Genomic DNA, 16,812 nt, shown 5'->3' with positions numbered 1-16,812 from the left:
ACATGATAGTAAACACACAGGGACAGCTCCTCACAGCTCCTCTCTACTGTGCGTCTGGCATGCAGCAAGGGGGAGGGGCCGCGTAAGCTGCATTCTGCAAAGCGACCTGGGCACGTTGTTTTGGGGAAACAGCTGATACCGTGAGGAAGGTATGACGGCAAATCTTAGTGGGGCAGCGGCGCCCTCTAGTGGCCGGCCGCCATTTAGTCGCCTAAAAAGGTGCATAATTAGTCTTGGCGACATGCGGGAACATAAGGCCCCTGGTGCATTACCAGCACCGGGGCCAATAAATAATGGAAATTAAATTCACTGAAACCACTGGTGCCCTGGAAACAATTGTACATGGTCAAGATTTAAATTCAGTTTGTCACTTCCGGGTTGAGCAGAGCAAAACCTGGAGTTTGCACCTAAAGTGCATCCACAGCTTTCCTCTATAGATTCTGCTCCCGCCTTCAGAGACATGCAAACACTCAGACGGATCAGGAAGCCTATCAGGGCCGTGCACAGATAGAGCCCAGGTGGTGCCCAAGCACCTGCTCTTTTGCCCTCTGAAGGATAAGGCCCTTTTTGCAAGACACGTCCGTGGCCAACATGACTGTGTTTCAGAGGCTCTAGTCTAGCAGATCCATTTTAAAAGCTAGAGATACTGATATCCTCCGAAACTAGAAAGCCTAATGCATCGACTGGTACCAGCCATGTCATGCTAGCTTGTCGGGAATGGGGCTAAATCATCCTCCAAATTTAGGCAAAATTTAGGCGAGGGAAAAACTGGCATGGTCATTTTCAAAGGGGCCCCTTGATCTCTTACTTCAAGATATCTGAATGAGAATGGCTTCTATGGGTACCCATGAGTCTCCCCTTTACAGACATGCCCACTCTATACTAATCCCATGCAGTTTTGGCAAAAGATTGCAGGTTTTTTCTGCATGCAGTAACCTATAAATTAATTATTTTTGCCTTCTATTTGAATATTTCTGCATACTGGGGTCTCTAAAAAGTCTTGGAATTACATAATTTGGGTATGACTGGAAAGCTGAGACTCTCGTGGATTCAGTGAGCCCAATTGTCTTCATGTGTGATGATGTTAGTCCCCATAGTAGCCATTTCATTGTAGTAAGACAATTTTTATTTTAACTTGACCTCACTGTATAAAATGATATATTTTTTTAGTTACTACATTGTCTCTTACAAGTTCCTGTAGTATGTGCCTGTAGTATGTGTTGAGCCTGTACCTACTTTAGCAATAAGTTCATGCAAATCTGTGGTCTTTATTGCTATAGGTTTTTTTGTTTTTTTTTTACATGTAAATTGGAAGGAGGTGGGCACTTAAGTGTGGTCACCCAGGGACACCACACTGTATTTTTTTTTAAATAATTATAAGAGTGGTGCACCCCAAAATGTCTGTACACGTCACTGAAGCCTTTGCACTCTCCTGTGGATCAGTGGGAATGTGAACCACTCACCGTATTGTACATGGAGTAGGCTGTGAGGACATGGAAGAGCGCCTGCTGCCTGAGAACACAAACACAAACCGCACTCAGCCACAAAACTCCACACACAATTCTTATTTTACAGCCGGTGTCTTCATTCATCGTTTTTTGTGTGTGCCCTGCATAGTAATAACTTGAACATTTTAAACGTACAGTAAAATTACCCATGTGTGTCACTCTTACCCACGTACGTCAAGCCACCAAATAAATAATTTGAATGTCATTTATAATATCCTCTCCTCACTGCCGCACCGTGAAAGCTGAGCCGAGCGGTTGAGTCGTGCCGCTGCGAGGGCCGACTATGCCGCTTCAATCATTTCACACCGGCTAGTGTGAAGAAGGATATTAGACTGGCAATACAAGAGGTTTGAGTTTCTGAGTGTGTGTGCGGACTTTGCGCGCGTGATACTCTTTGGCTTAAAATCCACTAGGCTTGTGTGAGAAAGTTGTGGTGGAGGTGGAGCAGAAGTCAAAACACAGAGGACAGGGGGGCATGAGGTCTCTCTCACTGTCCTCTTTGGGGGAAATATTGGCAGTCTGTAGGGCTTCAGATAATAGATATTATTATTCATTAAACCGGCAGTGAGAGCGAGACTGGAGAGTGTTCCGTTATTCATAAGTGTGAATTACCAGGTCAGTTTCACAAAAGCACAAAATACCACCTGTTCTCAGGCAGGAATCATAGAGCAAAATACCACCTGCTCTCAGGCAGGAATCATAGAGCAAAATACCACCTGCTCTCAGGCAGGAATCATAGAGCAAAATACCACCTGCTCTCAGGCAGGAATCAGAGCAAAATACCACCTGTTCTCAGGCAGGAATCATAGAGCAAAATACCACCTGCTCTCAGGCAGGAATCATACAGCAAAATACCACCTGCTCTCAGGCAGGAATCAGAGCAAAATACCACCTGCTCTCAGGCAGGAATCATAGAGCAAAATACCACCTGCTCTCAGGCAGGAATCATAGAGCAAAATACCACCTGCTCTCAGGCAGGAATCATACAGCAAAATACCACCTGTTCTCAGGCAGGAATCATACAGCAAAATACCACCTGTTCTCAGGCAGGAATCATAGAGCAAAATACCACCTGTTCTCAGGCAGGAATCATAGAGCAAAATACCACCTGCTCTCAGGCAGGAATCATAGAGCAAAATACCACCTGCTCTCAGGCAGGAATCATACAGCAAAATACCACCTGTTCTCAGGCAGGAATCATAGAGCAAAATACCACCTGCTCTCAGGCAGGAATCATAGAGCAAAATACCACCTGCTCTCAGGCAGGAATCATAGAGCAAAATACCACCTGCTCTCAGGCAGGAATCATACAGCAAAATACCACCTGTTCTCAGGCAGGAATCATAGAGCAAAATACCACCTGTTCTCAGGCAGGAATCATAGAGCAAAATACCACCTGCTCTCAGGCAGGAATCATAGAGCAAAATACCACCTGTTCTCAGGCAGGAATCATAGAGCAAAATACCACCTGCTCTCAGGCAGGAATCATAGAGCAAAATACCACCTGCTCTCAGGCAGGAATCATAGAGCAAAATACCACCTGTTCTCAGGCAGGAATCATAGAGCAAAATACCACCTGCTCTCAGGCAGGAATCATAGAGCAAAATACCACCTGCTCTCAGGCAGGAATCATAGAGCAAAATACCACCTGTTCTCAGGCAGGAATCATACAGCAAAATACCACCTGCTCTCAGGCAGGAATCATAGAGCAGGATTTATCTGATGTTTGTATTTCTCTGACTGTGTGGCAGAGAAATCCTCAGAATCAGAATCAGAATCACTTTTATTGCCACAGTATGCAAGATTACATACGAGGAATTTGTTTTAGTGTCATTATGCAGCGTAGCAGTCATGCCAATATTCAGATAAAGAAATAGGAAAAACAACAATGTCAGCTGAGTTCGGGTGGGTTCAGGAGGAGGTAGTGGGGTTTGTTGGTAGGGCCCTTGGTGGAAGGGGCTTACGGGCCTTGTTTGTGTGGATGACGGCAGTTGGGAAGAAGCTGTTCTTGTGGCGAGAGGTTCTGGTCTTGACAGACCTCAGTCTCTTGCAGAGGGGGAGTGTTTTGAAGAGCTCGTTGCCAGGGTGGGAGGGGTCAGCCATGATCTTACGAGCTCGCTTCTGTGTTCTAGCTGCATGCAGGTCCTGAAGGGATGGCAGGTTGCATCCGATCACCTTCTCAGCACAGCGGATGATGCGCTGCAGTCTGTTAATGTCCTTGAGAGTGGCAGCAGCATACCAGATGGTGATGGAGGAGGTGGGGATGGACTCAACAATGGATGTGTGGAAGTGCACTATCATTGCCTTTGGCACTTTGAATTTCTTCAGCTGCTGCACCAAGTGCATCCTGGTCTATGGTTTGTTGAATGATGGCTATTGAATAAGTAATGCTTAATTAACATGCTGCCTTTCATTGGCTGTCATATGTATTTCTCGGGGTATGTCAGCACATGCACGAGCTAGCTACGGCAATAGCGCTTGGACAAACACGGGTGGGGGAGAGAGAAAAAAGCAAAGAGCGGACCACGGGAGAGTTCAGCGTACAACAAAGAGAAAATCAAACACACCAAAGAAAACATGCTTAAAAAAAGAAGAAAAATCTGCAATGAAATCTGTTTGGATGTACTCAAGTTTGTCCTCAAGTGGGTTGCCGTGGTTAGCTTCTCCAAGATGGTGGACCGCTCACGGGGCATGTGCAGAAGCGATTCTCTAGCTGAAAGCGATTCAGTACTGACAGGGTACTCACTTGACATCATAGCGATGCATGAACATAATGTGGTCCCGGTAGGTGCGGTTCACATCCAGGTCAATTTGACGGATGTCGGGGGAAAGCCCTCTCGCTCTCACCTTCAGCTTCTGGAGACACACACAAAGAAGAACAGAACACCAGGTGAGATTCAAAGAGGAGTGAGAGAGGAGACTGCACATTTATGTTGCTCCCAGTAAGCTCGAAAGTCGTAAATACAACTAGTGCATTCAAATGCTTTTGGTTTCAAATAACCAAATAATTGAGTAAATACCAAAATGTTTGTCAACTAAAGGTTAAAGTTCTCATATTATGCTCTTTTTAGCTCTTTTTTTTATCAATGGTCTTTAAAATAAGGTTATGAATTTTGTTGCAAGAAAAAAGGAGAAGAAAAATAAAATCCAGGCTCTATGGGGCCTCTCTATCATCTGTTTCTCCCCTCAATAACTATGCGCTGTTCTGAGTGGGCAGAGATATGCCATGATAATGAGGCGCTGCTCTGATTGGCCGCCTGATCACGTGGGTGAGGGGGGAGGGTGCATTGCATTATAACCTTTATTTAATCAGGTAAGTCATGAGTTGCATTTGCACGCTCCCTCAAAACTTGAGACATCTGTGTCACTGTGTTGTGATAAAACCTTTATTGTGACCAGCCCAAGGCACACCTGTGCAATAATCATGCCGTTTAATCAGCATCTTGATGTGTCACACCTGTCAGGTGGCTGGAATATCTTGGTAAAGAAGAAGTGCTGACTAACACGGATTCAAACACATTGTGTGAACATTTGAGAGACGTAAGCCTTTCGTGTGCATAGAAAAAGTCTTAGATCTTTTATTTCAACTTGCGAAAAATGTGAGAAAAATGCATATGTATGTATGGAAAAGGAAACGCTTGTTTTTCATAATATGGGACCTTTGGAGTGTAAATCTAAACAACACATATTTACATGAAATGCCAAGCAATAACACATTCAATCTGGGAACCCAGAGTCTATTTTGGCACGTAAATAGACTCTGCTAATCTTGTGCTAATCTTCCGCCGGGGACTTCCGCCTCCACGCAGTGCCACTCTGTTGTTGTACCAGGGAATATAAGAGTTCCGGTCCCGAACGCTAGTGAATATATATATATATAATGTATATATATATATATATATATAGTGAACGCTAGTGAATATATATATATATATATAGTGAACGCTAGTGAATATATATATATAATATATATATATATATATAGTGAACGCTAGTGAATATATATATATAATATATATATATATATAGTGAACGCTAGTGAATATATATATATATATAATATATATATATAGTGAACGCTAGTGAATATATATATATACAGTATATAATATATATATAGTGAACGCTAGTGAATATATATATATATAATATATATATATAGTGAACGCTAGTGAATATATACGAATTTTGACATCTAGAATTCAAAATAAAAGCAACACAATGTATGTTTTTAAAAGGCACCGTGGCACAGAAGTGGAAGTCCCCATTTCATTGATGTAGCCATCATGGAACGCTGGGCGGCCGATATGCACCATGCTAAACTAGATAATATTATTTGCTGGAATCATACCATTAATGTCCTTAAATCTTTGTTATAAATAAATGTATTTTGTTCTTCCACGGGGTCCTTGGGGTGGGGGGGGGGGATCTGGGGTGGTGGGTGGGTAGTTAGAAGGATTGTGCAAAATTGGGCGGGGAGGAGGGGCATTATAGGGATTTAAAACACGCTATTTAACAAATTTGTATTTTTTTTTGGTTAAATTTCCCTTGCCCTTCCCTTTTCTCATTTATTCTTGCTTATCAATGTTTATTTGGTCATTTGTATTGATCCAGGGGAGAATAATAACCCAGTGTTTGGTGTTCTTATCTCGTTTTTCCCAATTCGAGAAGACATGTTTAAACTCCTCTTTTTGGTTTGATGTTGATATAACCACATTCTTTCCTTTCCTTCCTTGTTTTGTTTTTATTTAATGAAAATACCAATAAAAAATTGATCAAAAAAAAAAAAAAAAAAGTGGAAGTCCCGAGCGGAAGATATCCACTCTGTACAGGAAGCCTAAATTGCACGGCTGTCCCAGAGTCTATTTAGGTGCCGAAATAGACTCTGGGTTCCCAGATTGTAACACATTAGTAAGAAAATCCATATTGAAACACAGACCCTAAACACCTCTAAAAATCCCAACTTTTCCAGTTTGTATATGCAACTGGATTTGCTCGTTTATGTGGAGACATGCAACTCATAATTAAAAGATTTCCAACTGCAACTGCAGGTAGGCATGCAATAATCTGGCCATCAAACCTTCTAATAAGGTCCAAACTCTAGCTCTTAAACACCTCCTGGCCATAATAATGATGCAGCTTGGTGAAAATCATATAAACCCAAGGGGGGGGGGGGGGGGGGGGATACTCACTTGCTTATGAATATTTATGAGGCTTGTTCTGTAATGAAGGATGCACTGCAGCAGCATATGTACCATACAGGGAGTGTAAACTACAGGCAGGGAAGGTGTGTGTGTTTAGTGGTGAGTGTGTCTCCATACCTCGTAGAAGTCTTTCTTCTCCTCCTTTATTTTGGGAACGTCGAGGAGCAGACTCCACACCTCTCCTCGGAGCTGTAGGGGAATTCCCTTATAGATCCTCCTCACCAGCTGGAAGGAAGAGACACGGGGTAAGGCATTGTTAGACGCACCTTCAAAGAGGAATTCACCTCGGCCACACCCTCCAAGGTCCCGCTGTGACTGCCGCTACATGCAAACAGTCTGCAAAACCTACAATGAAATGTAATGTATCCTGTTTTCCCCCCCGACCAGTGATTAGAAGAAGCCTTAAGGAGCTGCCAGTGCCATCATTAGCAGAGATGGTCCATTATAGAGATGTGTCACCGCAGGCTCCGCCAATTGTAAGAAATGGTACTAGCAAGTCTCCTAAATGGTCACATGGTCACCTCTCCCCTGAAGTGTTGTGAGAGGACTGTGCCTGGTGACGCGGGGTTAATGCTGACCTAGCAAGCTAACTTGAACTAGAGATTGTGAGTTCCCAAACTCCACACAAAGCACACATACAGTATAAACACAAAGCTGCCCCTTGTTAGCCCAATATCATTAAAAATATTTTTTCCAACCACAGATTTAGCTACTTATATCAACGAACTTCACATGTAGCTTTAACTAATCGCTCCGTGCTAACGTGAGCTCCTGTTGCCAAATCTCGCGAGAGTGTGTTGCAGGTCTTGAACAAATTAAATTTTCTCCTGATCTGTCTGTCTGGAAAATGGCATTTTAGTGTCAGAATGTTCAGAAGATATGTGGCTTCGGAAAATTGGCAGAATATTTATTTTGATGACTATGGGGGGGGAAAATCTGTCATAATCTGAGATCACATTCACTCCTCCCATTGACTCCAATAGACTCAGACCTGCCGAAAGTCTCCTAAGTGGGCGTGGCTGTCGTAACCCATGGGCAAAACCCACGTTGACAGGAAATGACTTGAAGTTGGTGTGTCTTGCTTTGATATCCCATCATCTTTGACATTAGTCTGGGTGGGAGGCTTTTCCACAATACAATTCTGAGGCAAACAGCAATGGAAACGGTCAAATTTAAAAAATATTGCATATCAACACAAAAGATCAGCTATTGGTGAATTCACAATATCGGTATCAGCCTTCTGAACCCGTATCAGTTGAAGCCTATTCTGAAATAGCTTAATGTCACAGATGCCCCAAAGACACAATGCAACGGAAACAATTCCCAATAGTGTTGTTGATTTAGAATAAAAAAAAATCCCCCCATCATTTTGTCTTTGTCTTAGTTCTAATTAATATGTTCTTCACAAGTTGGAGAATCAAGTTGCATTATGTTTAACAGCAGACAGAATAAAACATATCCTATTTGGTATGTTCATATTTATACTTACTGTGCCCCATTATTAGAGCTGCAACAATCGATTAATCGATTGGCAGATTAATAGCCAACTATTTTGTAATAACCGATTACTGTAACTCAAAGTATTGATTTTTTTTTAATCTCGTTCGAGCTTCTTACAGTATGTGAGTATTTTCTGGGTTCTTTAGTTTTCTATGACAGTAAACTGTCTTTGGGTTGTGGACTGTTGGTCAGGACAAAAGAAGACATTTGAGGATGTCATCTTGGGGAAAAAGCGACATGTTTCACCATTTTGTGACTAATTGAATCATCGAGAAAATAATCCATAATGAAAATAATCGTTAGTTGCAGCCCTACCCATTATTAATATTTTGCTGCAGCAATGACCCCATTTTCCCACAGGGAACATTAAACGGCTCATCTCATATCATCCTACACACTATGCACTGTAAGGTGATAACAGCGGGGGATAGTTAAACACATTACAATAAGAGCCAGTCTTACATCTAATTGGGTGAATTTCTAGTGAATTAGATTATAGGCAAATTAAAGTGCCCCTCATTTAGCTGGGGAGCCTCTGAAACCCCCTCAAGGAGCACCAGGGGGCCCCGGACCCCGCTTTGAGGTCCAGTGCTATAGTCTGCCAGAAAGGTTTATATTATTAAAGCATAACAGCTTTAGTACTGTTATACAACATGAAAGAGTTCCAAATCAATGCAAGTAAGAGACAAGTAAGAATGAAAGAATAGACTCTAAAACACAAGACAATGTGCTTCCACACTGTGAGCAACACTCAGTGGAAGTCCATTCATCTGAAATAGAGCTGAGCTTTTCATGGTTATCAACCATCAATAGCCAATCAGATTGCCGCACTTTTTTTTTAATCAATCTGATCAATCAGCCCTCTCTTGGGCTTCGCTCATTGGATAAATCCCTCACGTGAGTGTGCCAACTGAAGACTTTTCTCTTTAGCGCCATATGCCATATGGTCACGCCCCCTGCTTAAACGGTGTGCGTTCGTGAACGTGCTCGGTGCGCTCCTTGTTTAAACGGTGTGCGTTTGTGAACGTGCTCAGTGCGCTCCCCGTTTAAACAGTGTGTGTTTCGTGAATCGTGAACGTGCTTGGTGCGCCCCCCGTTTAAACAGTGAGTGTTCGTGAACGTGCTCGGTGCGCCCCCCGTTTAAACGGTGTGCGTTCGTGAACGTGCTCGGTGAGCTCCCCGTTTAAACAGTGTGCGTTTGTGAACGTGCTTGGTGCGCCCCCCGTTTAAACAGTGTGTGTTCGTGAACGTGCTCGGTGCACCCCCCGTTTAAACAGTGTGTGTTCGTGAACGTGCTCGGTGCGCTCCCCGTTTAAACAGTGTGCGTTTGTGAACGTGCTCGGTGCGCCCCCGTTTAATCGGTGTGCGTTTGTGAACGTGCTCGGTGCGCCCCCCGTTTAAACAGTGTGCGTTTGTGAACGTGCTCGGTGCGCCCCCCGTGTAAACGGCGTGTGTTCGTGAATGTGCTCGGTGCGCCCCCGTTTAAATGGTGTGCGTTAGTGAACGTGCTCGGTGCGCCCCCCATTTAAACGGTGTGCGTTAGTGAACGTGCTCGATGCGCCCCCCGTTTAAACGGTGTGCGTTAGTGAACGTGCTCGGTGCGCCCCCGTTTAAACGGTGTGCGTTGGTGAACGTACTCGGTGCGCCCCCCGTTTAAACGGTGTGCGTTTGTGAACGTGCTTGGTGCGCCCCCCGTTTAAACGGTGTGCGTTCGTGAACGTGCTCGGTGCGCTCCCCGTTTAAACGGTGTGCGTTTGTGAACGTGCTTGGTGCGCCCCCCGTTTAAACAGTGTGTGTTCGTGAACGTGCTCGGTGCGCCCCCCGTTTAACGGTGTGCGTTAGTGAATGTGCTCGGTGCGCCCCCCGTTTAAACGGTGTGCGGTAGTGAACGTGCTCGGTGCGCCCCCCGTTTAAACGGTGTGCGTTGGTGAACATGCTCGGTGCGCTCCCCGTTTAAACGGTATGCGTTGGTGAACGTGCTCGGTGCACTCCCCGTTTAAACGGTGTGCGTTCGTGAACGTGCTCGGTGCGCTCCCCATTTAAACGGTGTGCGTTCGTGAACGTGCTCGGTGCGCTCCCCATTTAAACGGTGTGCGTTAGTGAACGTGCTCGGTGCGCTCCCCATTTAAACGGTGTGCGTTAGTGAACGTGCTCGGTGCGCTCCCCATTTAAACGGTGTGCGTTAGTGAACGTGCTCGGTGCGCTCCCCATTTAAACGGTGTGCGTTCGTGAACGTGCTCGGTGCGCTCCCCATTTAAACGGTGTGCGTTAGTGAACGTGCTCGGTGCGCTCCCCGGGCAAAGGGCTTTAGAAGGTGAGCCATGACCATCTGGCTGGACCTGCTCCAAGAGAGACTGTGGGTAAAGAGAGAGAGAGAGATTGCTATGCATGCAGAACAGTCTAAAGTAATTCAATGTCCACAAAGAGATGGAGAAATGTGTTGGACTCCGGGTGAGAGAGATTAAGTCTTAAAAGCCAAACTGCTTGGAACAGCAAAGCTAATCGGAGCAGTGAATTCTCCTTCTACAGCTATTAAAAACCAACCGGCTGGAACGCTTATAAAGCAGATATGGGAAAAGTGTGTGTGTGTGTGTGTGTGTGTGTGTGTGTGTTTGCAATAGGTAGCTGAAAGGAGATACGAATTAGGAACAAAGTCCTCCCATTCCTTGTTTTTACAAAATGGGGAGTGTATTACATGACTGTCTGGATACACACAGGTGATCACATTTAATCTAGAATCTGCAAATGTCTTATTGCTTCTGAATTATTTATCAGAGAGAGAGAGAGAGAGAGAGAGAGAGAGAGAGAGAGAGAGAGAGAGAGAGAGAGAGAGAGAGAGAGAGAGAGAGACGCGTCCGGGTAGTGCAGCGGTAGCTTCTCTGCCTACCAGCACATGGGTTGCAGTTTCAAGCCTCTGTGTTACAGTACCTCCGGCTTGGTCAGGCATCCATACACACCATTGAAGGGTATGTGTCCTGGTTGCATGTGACTGTGTACTTTTTACAACCCAGAATTGTAATTGCATTGCTTTCATAGCATTAAATCGCTGCATGGGTGACACTGCAGCTCCCAATATACTACTACTAGAGATGATTACTTTTAAAAGCCGAGAAAAAACAATGTTAATACTGTATCTGTTTTACTACTTAAATAATGTCAGATTATATGCATAAAGTGATATATATATCCATGTAATTAATGTGTCATATTATGCATAAAGTGTCCGCTCTGCTGCATAACGGGCGATCTTCTTTAATGAATCTTTCCAAAGTATTTTCCAAGCTTGCCGGCTTCGGTGCGAGCGAGAGGAAGTGACGTGGCGTATGCGGGCGTGGTTTCACCTAAACTGGGTTGTAAAAAGTATACATGCGTCCTGGTTGGTCGGGGCGGGTGTTCGGGGGAAGGGGGGGGCTACTGGGGGGAATAGTGTGATCCTCCCACGTGCTACGCCCTGCTGGTGAAACTCCTCGCTGTCATGTGAAAAGACGTGGCTGGTGACTGCACATGTATCGGAGGGAGGGGGAATCAAAAATGGATAAAAAAAGAGAAAGAGTAGGCAGACAGAGTGATGTACAGTATAGAGATGGAGAGGAGCACAGTCATAATGAAGAGGCATGAATCGATTACTGCTAATAGTGTGGCAGAAACTTGTGATTCAGTTTCCTACCTTAAAGTTATAATCCAAGATTTCAGTTTTGTTCTCTTGGGTGACACCAATGGCGATGAGTGGTAATTGCAGGTAAGATCCAAACAGTGTTGCATAATGCGACATTAGTCAGTTTGTTCGGCCATAGTAAGCACCCGTAATGCTAGCAGAGACCAGAAAAAGTAGCTTGTTATCCTTCTTCACACAAGAGTTGTCAGGAACCTACAGTAACCTGCACTTGCGTAGCGCCAGAACACGCTTGATCTGGGGGCAGAACACGCCGGGATTGGCCAACGCCAACTCCTATGGCCCGCCTCTCAAACCCCCTTTCATCTCAGGCAATATCTGTTTTCAGTCTGATAGGTCACGGACGCTCTCTGAGACTAGGGATGGGGCCGATCCGATCCAATATCGGTATCGGGTGCCGATATGGCACTAATTCACGGATCGGATCTGAATTGTTTTTTTTGTTTTTTGTTTTTTTTTTGCAATTCCAGCGCACAGCTGGCCGTAATTTGTATAATAATGTATAATAGTATCCTTCTTTGCCTTGTATATTTTCTTAATTTTGTCTGCTTTTTGCAAAGTATATTAAAAAAACAAACTTTAATTAGTCAAATCTTTGCCTATACTGTATATTCAAGAAAAATATCGGTATCGGCATAATATCGGTATCGGCAGATATCCAAATTCAGGTATCGGAATTGGATCGGAAGTGAAAAAAGTGGATCGGTGCATCCCTATCTGAGACCCGGTCGATGTGGTCTTTAACAGACATTTATGTACATCAAATTCTTTGAGATTATCACTTTAACATCCCTGTTAGGAGTCAGTGTGTCATCTTATATTATAATGTCTCCATTACACTTCATCAAACTCCTAGTATAGCATCACACTTGGGATTCGTAGTTTCTAGTGCAACAGCCTTGTAATGAGGTTCTGATGAGCTAGTCAATGAGAACATCTGCTAGACTAATCATCCTTTCGCGTGTGTGTGTGTGTGTGTGTGTGTGTGTGTGTGTGTGTGTGTGTGTTTTCACTTGAATGCATGTGTACACAGTCACAGGCTTGTTTTCCAGGGTTCCCACACCTTCTTAAACATCAAATTCAAGGACTTTCCAGGCCCTATTCCCTCAAATTCAAGGACCCAACATGACATAGTTTGAGACATGGATCAATCTTAATTAATTACAACACTGATCATTTTTATAATGAGAACTAGCAGGCTTGACAGAAGCTCACAGACAACAATTAAAAATAGAGAGGATGTGAAGTGTGAATATTTATCAAATGTGCTGTTAAATCTAGTTACTAATATTAAGTAGGAAAAAAAAATCTAAAGAACTGCAATTTCTATTCTTCCAAACAATATACAGTATAAATGCAAGCCCATTCAATGACCCATGCCTATTTACAGTATGTCTCATTCATTTTTTATATAACTCGCCCGTTTGGAGTAAAATAGATGATAGAAAAGGGGGTGATTGACAGATCGCCTGTCCAGTGAACGTGCAGCTTGCCGATCACAGACCAATAGCAGGCGGAGCTGCGGTTCTGGGAAACCCCCCATCTCACGTGAGGTGCGGAAGGACTGAACCCATTCCCTCCCACTCTGCTGACAAAAAATCAAGATGGCGACGGCCAACAAATCAACTCCAAACGGGAGACCAAGATCAATGGGATAGCTCTGTCCATATTATTTAGGTCAGTGATGGAAACCCTGGTTTTCAATCCACTGGTTCTCTTTGGGGTTTGTGCGTATAAAGAGCCAAAGTCACGGACCTTCCGGTAGAGCCCTATTGGAAACCAGCGTGGGAAACAATGTGAGTGGTGAACGGCGAGAGACAATTATTTTTGGATTGAATTGTGCCATGAAGCACACGTGAGGTTTGTCAATTTAAAAGATAACTTTGCAAGTCAAGAAAGTCTCAGTTTGTCATAAAACTGTTGCACGAGAAGTTATAAATTCAAAAGACTACACACAACCGTAAGTGACGTCATAACTTTCTCTCCCGCCAGGCCATGTTGGTGTTGGCGTGACCGTGTGAAGCATATTGTGCATCACGAGAGATGTAGTTGATTGAGCGGTTTCATACAAAACTAAACTTTAACTAAACGTTAGATTTTAGTTTTACGACATGCGGCTTTCTTGACATGCAAAGTTATCTTTTAAATTGAGGAAAAATCACATGTGTACTTCATGCCACAATTCAAACGGGATCCAAAAATGATTGTCTCTCGCCGTTCACTACCACTCATATTTTTTCTGATGCTGGTTCGTATGCTGAAGCAGGAAGTGGGCATGACTTTGACTCTCTAGTCTACTGTATATGATACCTCAGAGTGATAGCTCCTGCGTGCTTTGGTGTGTGTGTGCAAGTGTGTGTGTGTGTGTGTGTGTGTGTTGGGAGGGCGCATCTGTGCTGATGTGAAACTGTGTGTGTGTGTGTGTGTGTGTGTTGGGGGGGGTATCTGTGCTGATGTGAAAGAGTGTGTGTGTGTGTGTGTGTGTGTGTGTGTGTGTGTGTGTGTGTGTGTGTGTGTGTGTGTGTGTGTGTGTGTGTGTGTGTGTGTGTGTGTGTGTGTGTGTGATTGATTGATTTATTTTCTTTATTTAAGTGTCATGCTTCGAATGAAGCCCAGCCCACATGGGCTTACAGGACACTTTGACTGTTCATCATTTAAACAATGATCAAAACATAAAACCAACAGAAACACCCAAAATACATACGGTAAAGTTGTACAGCATGAAAACCACCACCTGAACCTACTTAAAGAGCTGTGCTTGCCGTCTATTCCAGGCCCTAGAGATAGAGTTAGCAGTCTTAAATACCTCAGTCTTAAACAACCACTCCAACTTCTGGCCATCATCTGCCCAGAAGAGCTCAGGTCTTTGCTTTTGCATTTCGTCAAATAAGGAAATCCTCAAATCATCATATAAAGTACAATAAAACATGAAAGGAAACTCATTTTCAACATCTTTTAGATCACAGACATTGCATATCCTGTTCTCTTCTGGTATAGCTGTGAACCGCCCTACTTCAATGGCAAGAGGCAGGATACCAATTCTCAGCTGAGCACATAAAGACCTCTGGTTTCTGGTTAGAAAGGAAGTGACATAGGGCTCAGGACCAAAACACTGCTTCATCTGAACATAATCTAAGCTTAGGTTTAGACCATATGTCGTTTGCCCATCCCTCTCTGTAATTAAGAGATAACTTTTGTTTCAACATATTAACATTACAGCAAAGCATGTTGTGAAAAATATATGCCAGGTCTGCCTCTCTAAGAACAGAACAAATTTCCTTTATCCAGGGGTGACTGTGAGCCTTATCCCAGTTGAAGACCTTCTTTGTTAACCTACTCTCTGGCATATTAATGAAGCGGTTCCATAGCCGTATCATTTCTCCCTTTAGTCTAATCTCCACCGGTTCCCAACCCATATCACCCTGTATGGCAAGAATAGTGTGCGTGTGTGTGCACGCGTTAATGTAATCCCTCTCCGGCTGAAGAGGTCCCCGCTCCACGCTGGCTGCACTCTGTGATGCTCGCTCTGTAGCATCGATTGACTGTCACTTTACCACCAAGCTCCGCAAGGACCCTGAATCAGCACCACCCACCCAGACACCCTGAGCACCACCCACCCAGACACCCTGAGCACCACACACCCTGAGCACCACCCGCCCAGACACCCTGAGCACCACCCACCCAGACACCCTGAGCACCACCCACCCAGACACCCTGAGCACCACCCACCCAGACAGCCTGAGCACCACCCACCCAGACAGCCTGAGCACCACCCACCCAGACAGCCTGAGCACCACCCACCCAGACAGCCTGAGCACCACCCGCCCAGACACCCTGAGCACCACCCACCCAGACACCCTGAGCACCACCCACCCAGACACCCTGAGCACCACCCACCCAGACAGCCTGAGCACCACCCACCCAGACAGCCTGAGCACCACCCACCCAGACAGCCTGAGCACCACCCACCCAGACAGCCTGAGCACCACCCACCCAGACAGCCTGAGCACCACCCACCCAGACAGCCTGAGCATTGTCCGCCAAATATTGCAATCTGGATTGTATTGATTTAGTCTTGCTCGCAGGGGCCACAGTCTGCTCTAAAGATGCCGCAACCCCACCAACAGTGTAGTGGAGGGTAGACGCAGGTAGACGGCGTCTACTTACTTATTTTTCAGACGGATTTGCGTCTACTCACTTCTAAATCTCCTTTGATGCGCACATCCATTCAAGTTTTTTTTCTCTTTTCTGCCTAAAGTGTCTGCCGGGCGGGCAGCCGGGCAGATTGAGATTCCACCAGGAAACGTTGCATTACAACGGCGAGGCGAGGCGGACGCAGCCTGTCTAGTGAACGCCTGTGTCCACCAGAGGCGTCACTGAAGCGGCTCTCCGCTCTGCTCCACTAAACAAATCGGCCTGTTTATTTTCGCATTGAGTTGTGTCAAGCAGCACAGAGCAGATCGAGCTGGGCAGGAATTCACCAGAATAATAAAATAAAACATCCTGCAGAGAGTTCCACAAGAGCCGGTCGTCGGACATTTCACCGTCTGGCGCCTCTCTCGATCCGACTAGGAATTTATTGATTCGATTTTTGAGGAGTTGACATGTAGCCTATCGTCTTTTTTCCCCCCCTTTGATGTCCTAATGTAAAGCAGCTGTGAACAGGGCCCGAAATTAGAGCCCGCCACCTGCCAATGGCGGGCATATTTTAGCTTTGGCGAGTTAGATTTGGCATCTGTCCGCCACGTGGCGGGTCGCAAAATAGTCGTCATGTAATATTCAAACGTGTGTAGCCGCCTGTGTCCACCTAGCGTATTTTTCCAACTGTCAAACGCTGGGAAGCGCTGATCCCAGCGCACTGCGCACAATATACAAGGAAGCAGTCTGAAACTGGTTAGTTAACGTTAGTGCGTTCACTTCGGTAACA

The 16,812-nt window shown here is 44.9% G+C and overlaps 1 protein-coding gene across 1 annotated transcript in view; it reads right to left on the bottom strand.

Annotated features, from left to right (window-relative positions):
* Window positions 1-16,812, bottom strand: part of usp6nl (USP6 N-terminal like) — a 151,422-nt gene that overhangs the window by 16,789 nt on the left and 117,821 nt on the right. Inside the window, exons 7-9 of the mRNA XM_083660362.1 lie at window positions 6,830-6,937; window positions 4,255-4,364; window positions 1,464-1,512 (exon numbers count right to left, since the gene is read on the bottom strand). Of these exons, the coding sequence (XP_083516488.1) occupies window positions 1,464-1,512; window positions 4,255-4,364; window positions 6,830-6,937 (267 nt within the window). The remainder of the gene's footprint in view (window positions 1-1,463; window positions 1,513-4,254; window positions 4,365-6,829; window positions 6,938-16,812) is intronic.

The sequence above is a fragment of the Poromitra crassiceps genome (genome assembly GCF_964638095.1).
Source record: "Poromitra crassiceps genome assembly, chromosome: 2".
NCBI lineage: Eukaryota > Metazoa > Chordata > Actinopteri > Beryciformes > Melamphaidae > Poromitra > Poromitra crassiceps.
This window is presented reverse-complemented; position numbering and strand designations above follow the sequence as displayed.